This window comes from Paroedura picta, chromosome 8 (assembly GCF_049243985.1).
Source record: "Paroedura picta isolate Pp20150507F chromosome 8, Ppicta_v3.0, whole genome shotgun sequence".
Taxonomy (NCBI): Eukaryota; Metazoa; Chordata; class Lepidosauria; order Squamata; family Gekkonidae; genus Paroedura; species Paroedura picta.
Window position 1 is genome coordinate 43,500,531 of NC_135376.1, and position 18,478 is coordinate 43,519,008.

General features: G+C 45.4%; 2 protein-coding genes across 2 annotated transcripts; both read right to left on the reverse strand.

Moving 5' to 3' along the window:
• Positions 1 to 212: 212 nt before the first annotated feature.
• On the reverse strand, positions 213 to 8,362 carry HOGA1 (4-hydroxy-2-oxoglutarate aldolase 1). The gene is made up of 7 exons (XM_077349443.1): positions 7,889 to 8,362; positions 5,943 to 6,071; positions 5,632 to 5,759; positions 4,156 to 4,290; positions 2,684 to 2,780; positions 2,283 to 2,416; positions 213 to 1,282 (listed from the first exon to the last, which is right to left on the reverse strand). The coding sequence occupies exons 1-7, from the start codon at positions 8,130 to 8,132 to the stop codon at positions 1,133 to 1,135; spliced, it is 1,017 nt and encodes a 338-aa protein (XP_077205558.1). The 5' UTR covers positions 8,133 to 8,362; the 3' UTR covers positions 213 to 1,132.
• Positions 8,363 to 9,168: 806 nt separating this feature from the next.
• ANKRD2 (ankyrin repeat domain 2) lies at positions 9,169 to 16,735 on the reverse strand. The gene is made up of 9 exons (XM_077349444.1): positions 16,313 to 16,735; positions 15,967 to 16,080; positions 13,378 to 13,521; positions 12,941 to 13,048; positions 11,460 to 11,558; positions 11,060 to 11,158; positions 10,731 to 10,829; positions 9,749 to 9,847; positions 9,169 to 9,556 (listed from the first exon to the last, which is right to left on the reverse strand). Exons 1-9 carry the CDS (start codon positions 16,451 to 16,453, stop codon positions 9,458 to 9,460), a joined length of 1,002 nt encoding a protein of 333 aa, XP_077205559.1. The 5' UTR covers positions 16,454 to 16,735; the 3' UTR covers positions 9,169 to 9,457.
• Between the last annotated feature and the right edge of the window lie 1,743 nt (positions 16,736 to 18,478).

Here is an 18,478-nt window from a genome sequence, read left to right on the forward strand (position 1 = left end):
AGACACAAAGATACATGGTTACGCACTGCTTTTCTGCTGCCATGGATCACCTGTCATAAACATAGTGATGCTGGAATTAAAATAATGCAGAAACAACTTTTCCAGGCAATGTTCTGCTTCTTTACTTTAATGTACATCTCTGTCCTGTATTAATCTAACCAAGCCCTCCCCCTTCTTCGCTCTGATGAAAGTACCATTATCAATAGAATGGGTAGACCACAAAATAATTTTTTATTTGGAAAAAAAAGATTTGTTCGTAAGACTCGTTCCTAGTCCATAATAGCTGCCTGTCTCATTGGGGGCTGGGGACAATAAAGGGTCAGTCTCATAAAGCAGTATTGGGTATGCTATTGAGCTGCTTTATTGTTAAGGGTGCTGACCAGCCAGTCCTCTGCCTTCATTAAGTACCATGGCCCCATTGCAACCATTAGGACGGTAGGATCACAGCCCCTATAAAAACGAAACCTGAATGGAACTTTGACTGATGAAGTACATTTTGTGGACAAGACTAGGAGAAAACTAGCAGATAATAATCACCATAGAGCAGGCTTTCTCAACCAGGGTTTTGTGAAACCCTAAAGTTTCTAGAAAGGCTTTTCCAAATGGGTGGGAGTTATAATTTTAAATATATTTTTAAAAATTTGTTAAACATTTATTGAGTGATGTGATCATATAGGGTTTATGTCAACCTGCCACCCCATCCCAAAATGGCCAATGATGGGCCTGGATAGGGTAGGAAGAGAGGGGCACAGCTTTGCTTCCCGACCATATTCTGAATAATCATGCCACTTCTGAGATTTCTTAAAGCCTGAAGATTGTTTTAGGGGTTTCTCAACGGTAAAATTGTTGAGAAAGGCTGCCACAGAGTGTATGCAAGAAGCCTGTAGCAAGGAATAAAGCCAATCTGAGGAAGATCCATGAGAAGCAGCATGTGAATCTCTGTTGAAACTTCCTCTGTTTTACTGCTTGTGTAGCATTTGGTCTTTCAGACACACTAGTGAATACATTGTGGGTTGAATGAGCTGTATTTTCAAAATTTGCAAGGAGTGTGTGTAAGCTGATGCCTGATTTAATTGTAAAAACCATATAGACCATCTCAGGATCCCAGTCATTGCATGGAGTAGCTTTGCCTTCACAGCCAGCCATTAGAACTGAAATCCTGGTGCAGCTCTGTCACTTGTGCTTTGCTTAATGGGAGCAAGGGGGCACGACAGGGACCCCCATAGTAACCAAACCATTCCATAGCCTGCTTGAGACCTGGGATTCCAAATTTGCTGGTCACCTGTGGGAACAGGAAATGTGAGGATCTGAAAACTGTTGCAAGACTAACAATCGAAAGGAGGTGTGCATGAATTCCCTTTTCATGCAAGTACTATACCATTCTAAGCTAACAGAATTTGGAAGTAACTGAAGCAGTCAAACTGTGCACCGTCTTCAAAATATCTGTTGTCACAGAATGTGGAGCATAAAAGGTGGGTACTAGGATCCAGCAGTTTCAATTGGTCCCTTGCTAAATTTTGATAGTGATGAGGTGCTTCATACTCTACTAACATACTTTTTGAGAACAATATGTCACCAAGTTTGCCACGAATACACATGATCTAGGATTATTTTTACTAGAATAATATTCTGGATTAGGCCAATGTCTTTCTGACCATGTTGCTCAGTTCTGACAGGCACCCTATAGAGACCCTGGCAGAATGTGCTTTTATTTCTTTTGCCCGATACCATTTAACTATAGATGTCAAGACTTGAAATGGGGACCTTAGATATAGAAAGTACGTGTTTTTCTACTGAGCCAATTCCATCCTTGTTGTGGAATAAGGAATAAAGTTTTGGTTTTGTAACTATTAAAATGAAGATGGAATACCATGGCAAAAAATAAGTGTCCACATTTGCAAAAATTGAAAAAATGATAGAACAAACCAGATTTTTTACAAAGACCCTCAAAATATGGACAAAGCCACCCAGAAGTATCTTCTGAGTCACATAATTCAATGGGGATAAAGTTCTTAACTGTTGAAGGTGAATCAAGGGATCACCCACCCACCTCTAGGCAATTGCCTGGTCATGCCACTGATCTGGTTGCAGGTGCATGGCATGCCTAGTTCACAGGAGATGTTATTCCAAGTGCATGGAAGGGTAATACAGGGCTCCTTGTCCTCGTTTCAGTTTCTAAAAACACTCATTGCCCACAGAAGCCCTTCCTGTAGTTTGGCAACACAGTTGTGTTCACCTTGCATCACCCCTTTCCCCTCCACCTCCAGTATTCCGGCTCTTACTGCTAGATTTGGCTCAATGAGTTGGTGCTGCAATTCACGGGCCTTGTCCCAACTTCCAGTATGGCAGAGACTCTCAAGTTCACAAAGAGATGTACCAAGCACATTGGCAAGGGCACAGATTCCTCCAACAACACCTGGAACAGATCCAATAAAAGAGAACATCAATTCATTGGAAACACATCTTTGTACCTAGCCCCCTGCCCCAGAAAAAAACACCCCAAGTCCCAGCATTCTGACTCAACTGCCTTCAAACCAGTGCTACATTATGGAAGGGATGTTACAGGGAGGAAATTTTGTCTTGCCTCATTCAAAAATTCCAACAGATTATCATTCCTTCCTGGTAGTCCATCAACATTCTGCAGGACAGCCTCTTCAGAGATGAATTTCCGCATGTCACTTACCTACAATGTAACTGGCCAGCAGAAAACCAGCTGATCCTGCCAGTACCTGGAAGTCTTCATGCTGAGTCTTATGGACAAGCAGACCCAAGCGGGTAATCTGTTGGAAAAATGGGGGGAAATTTTGAGATAGTGAGGGAGCGATCACTGGGATGCAAATCTTCAGCAGTATGCCAGGAGCTTAGACAAAGCACTGAATATAAAGACATCTGTTTTGACTAGCATGAGCATTGGACTGATATAGTAGAAACAATTATATTATATTGCCTGGTGCTCCCTTCTTTGTATGGGGGTTGCTTTTTCAGTTTCTCAGGGTCCCCGCCCCCGCCCTATAGTATACTAGGCTAGATGAAGAGTGCTTGCACTCGAAAGCTCACGCCCTGAATACATCTTTGTTGGTCTTAAAGGTGCTACTGGACTCTGATTTTATTGTGCTACTTCAGACCAACACGGTTACCCATTTGAATCTAAGCTAGTTCCCATCCATGGTGGGGGTGGGAGTCAAGCTCTTTGGGCCAGACTGAATATGATGGTATCCTCATGGCCATCTCGAGGACACCGCCACCATTCTTCCATCACGAGGACACCAACACCATTTTAAGTGATTTAAAAATGCTGTGAGGGCCCAATTGCTCCCCTACACACAGACATACCCCTTATCAAGTGTCCGGATGGCTTCACCCCCTGTCGTTTCAGCACTTTAAAAAGCACTGTCCTGCAGGCCCAATCAAGATCAAATCCTTGGGAACTTTAAAATCACTTTTTTAAATGATAGCTTCCTCCTAGTAGCCCCAGGATACCATCATGTCTCATTTGGCCCGCTGATTCTTTTAGTGTCACTTAACTGGCCTAAATGTGACTGCATTAGATAATATCAACCATGAAGAAAGGATGGGGTGGGGTAATGGCCCACAATCCCAAGCACAGAGTGGCCTAGGGTCACACAGTGATGGCCTATTGGTGATGCTTAGCTTGGTGAGTTCCTGGATAAGATACCATCTGGGAACCAAACATAAGCAGCAGTGTTCTTCCAGTAAGAAGACAGGAAGTGCATAATCAATGCTTTTAATGGGAAGAGGCACTGGAAAGGCTACAGCTCACAGTCTGGGCTGGGGAGAGTCTACAGACTTGTAGTCAACAACGAGACTCAAGGGAGATAAAGCACCAAGTGTCATCTTATAATAACACAAGTGCTACACCTAGAGGGCGGGAAGCTGCCATCTGACTGTATCTTAAAAGTCCCTTAGGGGCATCTTGAAATTGTTACTTCAAAGTTAATATCTGAACACCTGAGGTGAAGGAGAAATCAGCTGCAAACCATTTACTTACTTAAGATAACACGAGCTCCATCTGTCATCTCTCAGATGCTGGCAGGTCCTCAAACCAGGATGCCTGTCCTCATCCCAGGGTGCAATCAGTCCCCCTCCCCAATAGCATTATATGACCTCAGCATATGCTTCCCACCTTTCACTCACATTACCACCACTGTCCTTGATCCCCACAACGTTGGGATGCTGTGCCAGGGTGAGTACCACGTCATTGGGAAGCTCCAGACCTGTATTGGCTGGGACACTGTAGAGTATCACAGGGATTGGAGATGCATCAGCCACCTGGGGGATACATAACAACCCAGTACTAGCATATAAGCATTAGAAGGAAATAATCCATGCCCTTTACACATAAAAGGAGAATCTCCCAACAAATTCCTTTTCGGAAAGCCCTATCAAAGAGAATTTGCAAACTCTTCTCTCTTAACACAGTAAAAACTCCCAGCAGTTCTTCCCTTGATCTGGCAGATCCTACAAAACCAGGCACTATTTGTTATGCATTTATTGCTCAACATTGGCTACTTTGAGAAAACTCTTACATTTCCTTTTCAAGAGAATGCAGGACAATGAAGTGTGGATTTTTGTTGGATTGCATAACATTTATCTGTTATATTTATATCAGTTTCCAAAAATTGTATCTCAAAATGACTTACATACACAAAGAGAGACAACTCCTGCCTCTCAGGATTAGAAACTCAGAGGACAAGACACACAAGGAAAGCGGAATTAAGAGGAAAGAGATCGGTTTGACGGATGGAATTTTATATGTAGCTTGGTAAAGTTGATTTTCCCTCACTGGCAATTGGGTTAGATGTAAGGGGTGGAATTATCATATGGTCCTTGTTCCTCTGACTGGTGATGTGGTCAGTGTCCATTTTTCAACATAGCAGAGTAGGAATTGCTGTTATTGTCTCCTAGGGTACTGTGTGATGGTACCACTGGGGGACTTTGACTTTGGGGAATATTTACCTACCTACTAATGATTCCTCATAAACTAGAGAATGTATGGAGAACAATATAAGTTTCTTTGGGTCCACACTGTGGAGAAAGCCAGGCTACAAATAGATTAAATCAATAGCAACCTCACTTGTCAAAATGAGAAGGAACAGTACTCATAAGAAGCATAAGAAGCAATGTAATCATTCATTCATTCTGGTTTACAATTTATGCTATCCTATTAGTTGTGGTTGCCAAAGAAAAAGCAAGCAGACAAACAGCATGGAGACAAACCCTGTAAAAGGATCATGACTGTGTTAACAGAAAACATGACCACATCTAAAAGTCAAGGCAGACAGTTATCAAATACACTCCTTCCTGTTAGGTCCTCCGGATTCAGCTCTTTATTCAACCCACATTTTCTGGCTGGGTATACTAATATTGCAGACTAAACAAACAAGCACACGAACCTCTGATAAAACCCCAATTAACTCAGGCTGCAAAACAAAATGCACCTCAGAAACATTCAAAGCATTTATTTGCAGCCTTTCTCCTTTGCTTGTCATACATACCTACAAAAGAACCAGCCTCCAATGACTTATCAATCAGCAGCCCATTCAGCACCATTAACCGTTTCCTCTCAAATCCCTATTCCCACTCCCAGCATTGAGTCTTCCCGCTCTTCACCTCTGTGTAATGACGGATCAAGGCAGCACTGGTCATGCCCCCCCTGTAATAGCACGGAGTCACCAGCAGAGCAGCATCAGCCCCTTTGTCAGCCACTTGTGCTGTCATCTCAATAGTGCCCCGAGTTGCTGGGGGAAGAGGAAGGAGGTTATATCCAAGATAGTGACAAGGGTCTCTTGAGGGTCAGGGCTCAAAGGAGAGGATGGGCCCTGTCAGATTAGGAGCCATGCACCTGAAGTACAATCAGCTCCCTTCAGGGCATGGTGCAGCTAGAGGCTGAGAATCCCTGCCCCACCCTCCACACTGCTCACTCTCGCATCCAGACCCAGCAAGCAGCAGTTTTTCCTTGGGCACAGCTCGCCGCAGTCGTCCCACCACCTCCAGACGTTCCTGCAGTGTCAAGTAGGGAGCCTCTCCAGTTGAGCCCTGCACCACAAAGCCTGCAAAAAAAGATGTCGTTCTTCTGTGTGCTGAGGTCCCTGCTCTGATACTGAGCCACCAGAATGAGTACAGCCACAGAGCCCGGTGGTCAACTGAAGGCAAGATAGCTAGATCTGCTGCTCAGCCGTGCAGCTATCCCCCCCCCCCCCCCCGGTTTGCTGGCATGCAGCTGCAGCCCTGTGAAGAAGAGGCATCACTTCTTGATCTGCATGCAACTGTTAAGGAGGAAAGGAACCCTGTCAGGAAAAGGCAGACCCCAGAGACAGAGAAAGGGTGGCCTAGGACTCTTTAGGAAGAGACTGCTAAAGTCTAGAAGGGCGTGACTTAGGGGCAGGGAAGAGATGCTGAAGACCAATTCCTTCCCCTAACTGTACCTCTCCTGCAGATGGGCCCAAAGTCCAGGCAGACAGCCATGGGTATCCTTGAAGACGGATCAGTTGCTAGTTCAGCTTTCTATTTGCTGGAAAGGATCCAGTTGCAGGAATCAATTCAGCAAAGCTCCATTTTTAAAGGTTTTTAAGCCACTACTGGTGTAGAAGCCTCTGAAGACTGCTCCACTAGATGGTGTGACTGTTCTCCCCTGTCTGACAGATACCTACAGGATATCTCAAGGTGTGCAGGAAAGAACAGACTCCTGTTCCCGGCAGGGGTTCTTGTGCCTGTCATGATTGCAGAAGAGGCACAAATTCAAAAGGTCTAGCAAAACAAAGTGCCTGTTAAATTTCTCCAGGGCATGTATTTCTGAAAGGCTTAAAGGTGTTGTCAGGTTCAAATGGGTAGCGTGTTGGTCTGAAGTAGCACAATAAAATCAGAGTCCGGTAGCACCTTTAAGACCAACCAAGATTTATTCAAGGCGTGAGCTTTCGAGTGCAAGCACTCTTCCTCAGACTAAGAACTCCCTATATGTCACTCAGGGTTAAAGGTGTTTTATAGGACAGAACTTGCAGAGGGCACCGGGCTCTGGAATGGCTGCCTTTCAAGAAAGGCAGCCGTGTGTGTGGAAAGGTGCGTGGCGGGGACCGTAATGTCCATTGGAGTAGCAATCCCCAATCTGTGGGCCGTGGACCACATGAGGTCCGTTGACTAATTGGAGGTGGGCCCCGAAGGATGCCTCCCCCCCCCCCGCCCTTTACAACACACTTTGGGTGTCATTGTCTCCCATCACTCCCAGATGGGACTATCTCGTTGCAAAGAAACAAGCTCAGGGTTCCCATTGATTTGTCATTGTCATGAGTTAAAATTTCCATGAAAATAAAATGTTCCTTATGTTCCTCGTGGCGTGTCTGTATCTTATTTTGAAGGGATGTTTAAACGTTACCATAGCGATGAGAGAGCCTTAGGGCAGTGGTTGAGAGTAGAGGAGTAAATTACCTCCCCACACCGGGCCTCAGTAAAATTGTCAAGCGTTGAGTGGTCGCCGGTGATAAAAAAGGTTTGGGACCACTGCATTGGAGCATTTTTAAATTACGGAGCTGAGTTCAGCTCTAAAACAGCGTCGCCCTAAGGTCTAGTTTGGCCCTGGCCACAGGGAAGTGACGGTCCCCCTGGGCCCCGGTTTTAATTCCCGTGAAGTAGCCCCATGAGCAGAGTAGAAGGGGCAAGGCAAGTGGGACGCACAAAGCGGGGGGGGGGGGGGGACGCTGTCTTATCACTACTTTTGTCACTCATGCATTAACCCTCCCCCTGAAATTACTCCTTCGCAAGTACAGGGGCGCAATTTCGCCTCAGGCGCGAAACCGGCTGGCTAGGGCTCTGTGGAAACCGAACCTGCCTGCTGCTCGGGAAACGCCCCACGTGCCCTGCCGGCCGAGCCTACCTCGGAAGGGGATCTTATCGTAGAGGCGCATGTTCTCCTCTAGGCGGACATAATCCACCTCTCCTTGCGAGGTGAAGGGGGTGGTCAGGGGCGGGTAGATCCCGCGCAGGTCCAGCCGTCGACGGGGCGCTGCTCCCCCTGCAACGGCGCCGAACTGCCGGGGAGTGCTCCCGCTCGGAGGCCCAGTGGGGCGCCAGCACAGGCTTCTCGCCCAGAGAAGGGCCAGGGTCCGTGGGGTTCGCATGGCCGTCTTGACCCTGGGGCGGCAGCTGCTGCCGGCGCTGTTGCACTCTGGAGTCCCGGACCCCGCCGCAGCCCGGCAGGAAGGCGGACGGCACGCAGGAAGCCCGGCCTCAAGGGGCGGCCTGTACCGTTCAGCCAAGCGCCAGCCCGACAGTCCCCGCCGTTGCCCCTGCCAGCCTGTGAGTGACCTTCCTTCCAGCTGCGTCCGACTGGGAGGGAGCGGGACAGAGAGCCTCTTTGCTTGAAAGCAAGCCCCGTTCTGTGCAGTGGACTTTACCCTCCCGTGGGCATGCGGTGAATTCCAGCAGGAACCATCCCCCTCTCCGTTTCCCTGTCTTTGGACCCAAGGTCAGGAAAAGCCAAGGGAAAATAAAAGGGTCCCATGGGTTGGCTGCACCTTCCTAGCATGTGAAACTCTGTGGTCCATTGACCATCCCAAAGGGCCAGGTAGATCAGAGATGTTGTGGAAGTCTTCTGCCTGAATTTGTGAAGAGCTGCACTAACAGCCCTGACACAATGCAGGCCTGGTTCAAGGGAATATTACAGAGCATTTCAAGGGGTTGGGTCAGGAGGATAAGTAAAAAGAGCCCAATATGAACACAGTGCTAGAGGGCCCATGCATGGAAGGAAAGAAGGGGTTACCAACCAGGCCAAGCAGATGGTAAATGGCAAACCAGTATGCCTTGTTGGAAACATTCTGCACAGAGACAAGGGTGTACTTTTACTTGGAATATCTGTAAGACACAGCCTTTGCTTTTACAACACTAGCCCAACATACTGCAAGTAGTTTGATATTTCAGGACCTTGCAGGCTAGCTTGTTATCATGCAGTAGAGACGATCAATCACTCAGTCCACAAGAGGGGCTTTGTGGCAGAGTATCTAACTTTCATACAAAAGGTCCCAGGTTCAATCCCCGGCATCTCCAGGTAAAAGGACCGGGTAGGAGATGAAGGGAAAGACCCTTACCTGAGACCACGAGAGCTGTTGCCAGTCAGAGTAAACATAATTGACCAGAAGTATGATAGTGTAAGGCAGCTTCGTGTGTTCAACTCAGTTTTATTCCATGGATACAACACTGGAACCTGCCTACTTGGCAGGGTGCCTCTGCTATATACAGCTGTACGATAAACAGAAAACTCACCTGTGTGGCTGGTGATAATATAGTGATGGGGAGTTTTCCAGCTATTGCATTTCTGTTTCTCACATAGTGGATGAACTCTTGCTAAGTTTTACTTTTTAAAAAATTGGGTGGTAACAACAGCCTCTTGGAATCCAATGTCATTCTGTCTGGGGTCCCACCTGGCTCCCCTCCCCCCCCATCTGCCTCATGCGGGCATCTCTGCTGTGTCTGGCTCTTGCTTTTCCAACACTTCCCGTGTATCTTTTTGCCATAGCTGCACAAGGTGTGTAGGAGTCTTCCCAGCCTGTGGCAGGAAACAGAGGTGAGAAAGGTAAGTATCTGTATCATCCAACTGCTGCAACATCACCTAGATTTAGCTGGCTGCTGAACTGCCAGGAGAATGGGGCTTTAACCCATGAGCTAAGCTGAAGGAAAAATCTCCACTAAAATATTAAAATTGTATCCCTGGGTGGGGCCAAAACAGCACAAAACTCACCAGGTTTTTGGCCATCATGTCAGCCCCGTGCAGAATCAACAACTTAATGATCTTGTAGCGATTGAGACGAACAGCATCGTGCAGGGCACTGTCTCCCTCCTACAACAGACGTGGTAGCACCACGATGTGGAAGGTGAGAAGAGACAGAAATCAGGCACCCAAACTAAGCTAATATTGACATAAGAATAAGGGAAGCTCTAAAAGACAGAGAAGAACCCTCTAGTTCAAAGCTCTCAAGTGCTTAGCAAATGGAGTCTGGATATACTGAATGTACCTTTGGAGTCAGAGATCAGCAGGCTGCTACAGAGATAGAACATTGCCAAATACCCTCAAAGGTTTCCATTGGATTAGCTGTCTAATAGGAAGGGCTGCAGTTTCAACATTGTCATGGATGGAGCATGCTGGCTTCTTCCTCCTGATAGATGACAACCTTGATTCCCAGAATCTTTAGCCAGCTGTCTGGAAGCAGTGACGAGATGGCTCAAGCATCTGAAACTCAACCCTTCAAAGACGGAGGTCCTATGGCTGGGCAAGAATGGTCCAAGCAAGGAAGCGCGATTGCCCAACTTGGACAGGGTGCAGATATCAGTGGCTCACTCTGCCAGGAATCTGGGTGAGATCCTGGATGCCTCCCTTTCTAAGGAGGCACAGATTGCAAGAGTAGCGTGGCTGGCATTTTACCATCTGCACCAAGCCAAACTACTAGTTGCCCTACTTGGCTCCAGAACACCTAGGCACAGCGCAACAGTCACCCCTAGACTGGATTTCTGCAGCTCATTGTACTCAGGCCCACTCTTAACCTTGATCTGAAAACTGCAACTGGTCCAGAATGCAGTGGTCAGGGCTCTCACAGGAATACCATGAAGGTCCCACGTCCGGCCCACTCTCCAACAACTGTCCTGGCTACCAGTCGAATTCCGGATCAGACAAGGTCTTGCAATAAATAGACATGCACTCCCCCATCCGAAGGCTGTTATCTTACTCGATCACGGGAATTGATATCCATCCCATTGTTAATCAGATGTTCCACAATCTCACTCACGCCAGTGCGGGTGGCCACATGCAGAGGTGTGCTGAGAAGCTATGTTTGAACAGATATAGAAGGATAGAAACCAGAAGGAAGAAACATTATATTACCTTATATTCCAGTTACCCTAATGCAATGCAACCTCTAAAATCCTCTTTGCCCCATTGATTTCACATAAAGTTCACCCACTTCCCCCAAGAGTTGACCCCCATTTTTACCATAACGCTCTTCTTTCATCCCAATTCTCAAAAAGCAGTTCATGGAAGCCTCACACCTTCACTCACCTTGTCCTTGACATTGAAATTGGCTCCTTTCTCTTGCAAGAGCTTCACCACTTCAAGATGTCCACCACGACAGGCCCAATGCATAGCAGTGGCATCCAGCTGTCCACATGAAGAATACATCTATCAGCAGAGGAGCGCAATTCCCCCATGCACCTGTACTCTTTTGCATCTGCTCTTGGAGTTTTCTTTTGTACTTCCATGCATCTGCACTTTCCAGCTACACATGAGCTAGTAGAAAGGTTCAAAGCCAATTTTGATCCTCAAACAGTCCAATTAATATTTCCTTTTATACAGGAGATTGATAATAATAGGGAACAGAGGAAGGGCATTGCTGAAACTGCAGAATGGTCGGAACAAAAGCAAGCATGGATGTGGAAAGATGTGAGGAAGGGTATCTTACTCGATCTCTGAAGTCAACAGTGGCACCATAGGCCAAAAGCTTCTCCACTATTTCTGTGTATCCCTCAAGTGAGGCACGATGTAAAGCTGTCCTGCGGAACTAGGGAAAGGAGAGAAAGGAAGTCTTCAGTAAAGGAGGCAGTAAAAGACAGAAGGTCCTTCACCAAATATCTGTAGGACAAGGTCTCCTGGTATTTGTCTTTAAAGCTTTGTTTGCTAAAGATATCTTCCCACTGCCTACCGCCACATCATCAGTCCGGCACTTATGAAATATTTCCGAACATTGCTCCGAGGAAGTTTGTAAAATTCAAGTCCACCAGATATACAGAAGAATTGGAGCTTTTGTTCTTGCAGACTTCACAGGGTTGTACCCATTGATGTTTTCCAGTTATCCACTTCTTGCACTAAATGGACATATTGATTGATTGGGCTTGTTACCTGCCACTCCAAACAAGCAGGCTTGCGGCAGGTTACAGAATAAAACTCCACAATAAAAACCCCAACTGAAAACAATTAATTTATAGTCATAAAAACAAACCCTGGCAGTGAAGAAAACCCCACCCCCACTCAACAGACCTCTAGCATCAGGCATTGTGGGGGTATTGATATAAATTGGGGAGGCCAGTGTTCCAGCCATTTCTCAGGAGGGGCCATGATCATCCTTGCCGTGGCCTCAACCAAATACTTAGCATAAGAGCTCTGTCTTGCAGGCCCTGCGAAACTGTGGCAGCTCCATCAGGGTCCTCAGCTCTTCCAGGTGCTCATTCCACCAGGTTGGGGCCAGGACTAAAAAGGCCCTGGGTCTGGTTGAGGCCAGGCGTACCTATATAAGGTGTACCTATATAAGGATGTATATAGGCATACCTATATAAGGATTCAGACATTAAAGACTAGAGGTGTTTCAAGAAGTCATTCCCATGGCCCCTGTATTGGTGCTCTTTGAGACATTAAGTACTTAATGTGCCTTCATATTAAACTGAAGACTTATTTCTCAGATTAAAAATAAATGGTGTCCAATACCTCCTCTCAAAAATCATGTATTTGATTTGTTCAGAGAGAGGCCATAGCTTAGTGATCAAGCACATGCTTTGTATGCAGAAGGTCCCAAATTCAGTTCACAGTATTTCCAGTTAAAAGTCTTAGGTCACAGATGTTAGGAAAGATGTTCTGGTGGCTGAGATCTTGAAGAAACAATGCTGTGTTTTAGCTGGGCTAATGGTCTCACTCATTATAAGGCAGTTCCACATTTGTCACACCTACCAAAAACTAAACTGACCATGCATCTTTGAGTATTCTCAGTTTCCCTTACTGTCCTGCCCCAAAATCTACACTTTTCTCCAGTTTAGAGACCATCCTAGGTGCAGAGATTAACACAACACGGTCGATGGGTCTCACATTCTAATTCATAGCTCTAAAGAAAACAGTAATAAATTTAAAAAATGCAGGAAAGATCATGTGAAATTGTATTCCCTATTGTGATACCTCATCACAGGTATCTGGAGAGCCCCCATCTGCCAAGAACTTCTCTACCACGTGCATCTTGCCCTGTACAGCAGCTTTCAAGAAGTCCTCTTCTGCCACAGGTCCTGTCTGCAGGGAAGAATTGATGGTTCAATGGATGTTGGATAAGCTCAGAAAGCATAGCAAGTTTTAAAACAATTCAAGAGGAAAGCCTTCTCAAACCCTGAGGAAGGACTTATCTATTTGCAATCCCTACCCTCATTCCCAAGCACTTAAGGCAGACATTGCCTATCATTGGAGTAACATGCATCTAGAGGCCTCCACTTTGGGAGAAGGATCTGTTTTTTTGCTGCCTTGCTTCTGGTTCCTAAATCTGATTAGGGATGATTTCTGGGATTACCCTGCTGCTTCCCTAGAACTTTCACCTCCCTTGACCCTGACAATGGAATTTCCCTTACAATTTCCTCTGGCTCAGGCTCTGGTTTCTTCTCTTCCTTCTTCTTTTTGGGTTTCTTCCGTAGCTCAAAGAGGTACTGAGTACCACCAACTTCAATGATCTCTCGCCTTAGGTCCACAGAGCTTTTTCGTACCCTCTCCTGGCCCTGTTGACAGAGGGAGAGGGAGACAGAGATTTGTGAAGAATTATCTGGCTTATGACTGGGTACTTTTCTCCTCATCCTGTAATTGCAAACACATTCTTGTTTTGCTTTCCAGTTGTGGCCAAACACATGCTGATCAAAGGGCTTATTTTTTGTCTTTACTTTCTACAATGTGTTCTACTCATCATAATGCCAAATGTAATAACATTGCAATCTGCTAACTAGATTATTTTCTTTTACCTGCGGAGATAACACCTTCATCTCCATATCTGTTTGAGTAGCCCTAGGGGAAGGGGGTCATACAACTGGACAGGACCTCCGAAGTCATCTAATCAAATATCCTCCTCAGGGCAGGAATACATAACTATAGCAACTGCCACAGATGGCCATCCAGCCTTTGCAACCCCCCCCCCAAAAAAAAGAGCCTCCACCTCTTTCTGAGGCAATCTACTCCATTGTTTGTCTATTAAAAAGTTGCCTCTAAGATTTGCCCCAAATCTACTTCCTTGTAATTTCCATTAGTTAGTTATAGTCATACCCTGTGGAACAAGAAGACCAAGTATGCTCCATCTTCTCTACATACTAAACCTTGAGATATTTGAAACCTGTGATTATGTCTCCCCATACTGTTCACTTCTCCAGACTAAACATGCTCAGCACTTTCAACTTATCTTCACAGATCCCTCATTCATCCTGGTCACCCTCCCCTGGATGTAGTCTAATTTATCTACTTTTTAAAATGTGGTGTCCAGAAATGGACACAGCACTCTAAATGAGGCCTGATCAGTGCAGAAAATGGCCAGTGTATCTGGTGTTACTACTGCAGTTCTCTCCTTTACTTGCCAACACAAGAGTATGCTACTAAAGGGGCAATGGAGAAGGTCAGTTGCTGGCTGCTTATTCAGCTTATATAGCTGTCCTGTAATGTAAAATTGTGTTAGTACCAAGAACGGGTAGAATGAGCTCCTGGAAATGCTGCAGACCCTTTGGGAGCTTGTTCAGTTTCGAAGGGCTTGCAAGATGGAGCTCTTCTGCCAGGCATTTGATTGGGGCCAATGAACTGTAGTGTAACTGAGTTGGCCCCCTTCTATAAGCATCCCTCCCCAAAATGGAATGGGAGAAGTACCAAAGGCAAGACTCACTGATATTTGTATTGCAATGGATTTAATAGCACTTTAATTGTTCTTAAATCTTTTAATTATTGTAATCATTTTTAATGTTTGTATGTATCCTATACTGTTGTAAACTGCCCCAAGTTGGTCCCCTGAGAAGGGCAGTAATAGAAATTCAAATCTGTCTGTCTGTCTGTCTGTCTAACTAACTAACTTACTAACTAACTCAACATATCTCAGCCTGTATAAACTATGTTGAGAACCATAGTACAGTCAGAGCAAGACTTTGAGATTGAAATCCATGGCCACAAGACATGAGTTCAGAAGGGAGAAGCAGGCTGTAGCTTTGCATTTTAAATCTGCACCATGATCTCAAAATAAGAGAATATAAAATCCTTGAGTCCACAGACTGAAATTACCTAACTTCAACACTGGCTAATATCCACAATCTTAGATCAGAGAGGGAGCCAGTAATCAAGGCGATGACCAAGGAAGATGTAGTACAAGGTAACTGTTGTTCAGGGCAGCAAAAAGAACAGTTCAACAAGGCAGAGTAAAGGAACTGTTTGGAGTTCAAACAGTTGGTCACCTCTACTGGAGAAAATGGTAACATTTGTGGCCCTAAAACACTGTTTTGGAGCAGAAACTTGGGAAAGTAAGCATAAAGTACAAACTTAGTATATTGGTATAACTACTTGGTGTCATCTCCCATTCTCATCCTACACTGAGTCCCCTCCCTTACAGAATGAACTGTCAGAATTGGTGCTGTATGTTTCTGAGAGCAACTGGCCTGAAGAAAATTAGCCAACTCTGGGCAAACAACCTTTGAAATTAGGATACCGAGAAATTTATCTTAAGAGCCAAGCAAGCATGGATCTTCCAGGAACAACAGGACAGGGCTCAGGGATGTGGCTGGAGAAACATTATGTGCAGGTGATAAAAATGAAAGAGAAGACTTCCTGTTTGGAACTATTGTATTTGGTACCAGATGAGTACAAGTCGGATACTCTCATCAAGCCTGGATTCTGGACATGGGAGGCATGTATTATATTTAAAATATATTGCCTTGACTTTCTAAGATGCTATAGCTGATGTATGCACACACAGAGAGTCCCCATCAATGTCTGATGGGGTATTACGAGTGTTATTAGCATGAGAGAATTTGTAACACCATTCAGTCATGTAAATAAAGAAAACATAAAACATATATACATGATACTCATACCCAGTGAATTAAATTCTGGATTCTACTAGTTTAATGAGTTTACAAATAAAGATCATTGCATACAATGAAACAAGATTTGAAAACCATGCTGAAGGTCACAACCCCTCTGACCTTGAGCCCTTCAACACCTTTGTTTATAGGTCCATGCCTCTTTTCATCGTCCAGCTGTGGAGAGTCCATCTGTACCATTTCTTGCTGCTTTGCAGGGGGATGGGAGCGGTGTTTCTGGGTGAAACATACAGAAGATTAGAAAATGGCGAAGTCTTGAGCACTTACCTTTTCTATCCTTGGCATCTGCCCTGGACTCTACTGCCTGAAGCAGTTGTTTCCCATTACTTCGCACTATGGCTTGACTATCATTGTCAAGGTGCATGCTTACTCCTGGAGTCCTTGTGTAACCTTAGTCTAATCTCTGGGCTTCCATTATACTAGCCCCATGTGTCCTCTAGAAACTGACCTCCTGCTCTTCCTCAAGCGCCAGCTTCTGTTCAATCAGTTCCGTTGCCCACTTCACTCCTTGATCAGCAGCAGCCATCTTTTCTGCATTGTCATGGAGTTGAGAATCCTCTTGGCAGCTTTCAAAACCTGGCTCAGCCATCTTCCTAGACCTTATCCAGTATCCACTGGTTCTGACCCAGTCTTGCTGCAGCCACTGCTATAAAGACCTGATGTATAATTCTGTCTGATGTGACATCACAACTTCCCTCCCCTCACAAGCCTTTGTCATGAGTTCAGCCTGTCACATTCTTTCCTTGTCCAGCTGCCCAGGAGTCACCTTCCTAAAGTGGCCAGTTACTGCTCAAAGAACCGTCCGTGTATGAAGGGAGAGACACAAACTGCTCCCCACAGTTGTATAGCGAGTGGGGAGAATGGTGGGACGGAATGTTGGCTTAGAATCCTGTCAATTCCACACAGACCGCTGACTCCCTCCAAGTTAGAAAGGGGGCAAGAACTGTGGCTTCATGCCCAGGTACTGTCCCGTGAGTCATTACCATTCCTGGTATATCTGTCTTTCATGCAAACATACCTACACAAACCCATACCCCACAAACCCATAAACATACTGATAAGCCCCCTCGGAAGAAAGAGTCCCAGTACAGGGCTGAAAGTTCCAAACTATGAGCTGTATCATCTGACATAAGAACATCTATAATGTTCTATTCATATATGAAAAGAGGCATGTGTAATAATGTTATTCTAATGTTCTCAGTAGCTTTGCTTAAGTGTCCCTTTGGCCGCCCAACTTAATTCTCTGCCAGTATGAGAAGTGAAATGTTACGTGTTTGATTTATAGCCTGCTCTAGCCTACGGTCTTAAAATGTCTCATGGCACTTTTTCCAAATACGTTGCCATTTCCTAGCTACATTTTACATTTTTAGCCCATTGCTATGGGTGCCATGTGCTCCCCAGGAGTCTACTTGCATGGACACACCCTCAAGCAGCTGGGCTCTGCCAGGAAACCGCTTACCAACCTGCCAACTACTAACTTAGGCACAAAGCCTGGAACAGTAAGCCTGGAACACTTTGAATAACATTGGGTGAGCTGGGGGCAGCAGAGAGAACAGCACGAGGAGGGGCTGAGCTGGGAGCTATTTGTGGTGATGGACACACCGCTCTGTCTCTCACAGTCTCATTCCCCCCAAATTGCACCATGACAGCAGAGCCAAGATGCCACTGGATTCAGGCTTCATTGACCTCATTCCTGAAAATTCCTCGGTGCTCCTCCAAAGAAAAGGAGGAGGTCCTGTTTTCTAATTACCAGTTCAAGAATTTATCACTTGGGGTTATCTTCCCAGTCTAGCAAGCAGCTTCCGTATACACTTGAATGAACCTATGCAGTCAAGCAAGACTCCCTTTAGAGAAGGAGGCAGGAAGGCAGGCAATGTATTCAGACATATTTTGGACCACATTCCAATCGAGTTCAAAGCCGCAGATACTATTATAGTCATCCCTGCTTTAGAAGACACATGGACCTTTTTTCTACCCTAGTCTGCAACACCCAGTTTTCACCTAAACAAGCCAGTGTTCGTAACTGGCAAGGCTGAATGAGACCTCCATATTCCATGGCAGTCCACCATTTGCTGGGTGGCAGCAGTGGTGGGAGGCTTTGGCCTGTGCCTCTGGCTTGAGGGCTATCTGGCAGGCTGCTCGGGAAAACAGGATGGTGGCTTAGCTGAAAACTGTTCTTCTGATCCAACAAGGCTCCTCTCCTGCTATACTGAAAATTAGTTGGTATTAAAAGAGAGAATTTCTATCACTTAGTAACAGGACATGTGTGCCAGTTCACATGTCACTTGATAGATGCAGATTGGAAAAATTAATTACATAGTGTAAATAAGTATTTGAGACATTGTAAAAGCTTATGTAAACCTCTGAGATTATTATTATTATTTATTAGATTTATTTCCCGCCACTCCCCGTAGGCTCGTGGCAGGTCACAATAGTCTTATCCCCATTAAAATACCCATTAAAAGACTTTAAAAACAATCCCAACGTGGCAAAAGCTCTCATTATTCCTACCCCCTGCTATCAGATAGAAAGCCTCAGACACAGCATACATTCATGTGATGAAGGGAGCTTTGACTCTTGAGTTTATACCCTGAAAATCTTTTTACGTCTCTAC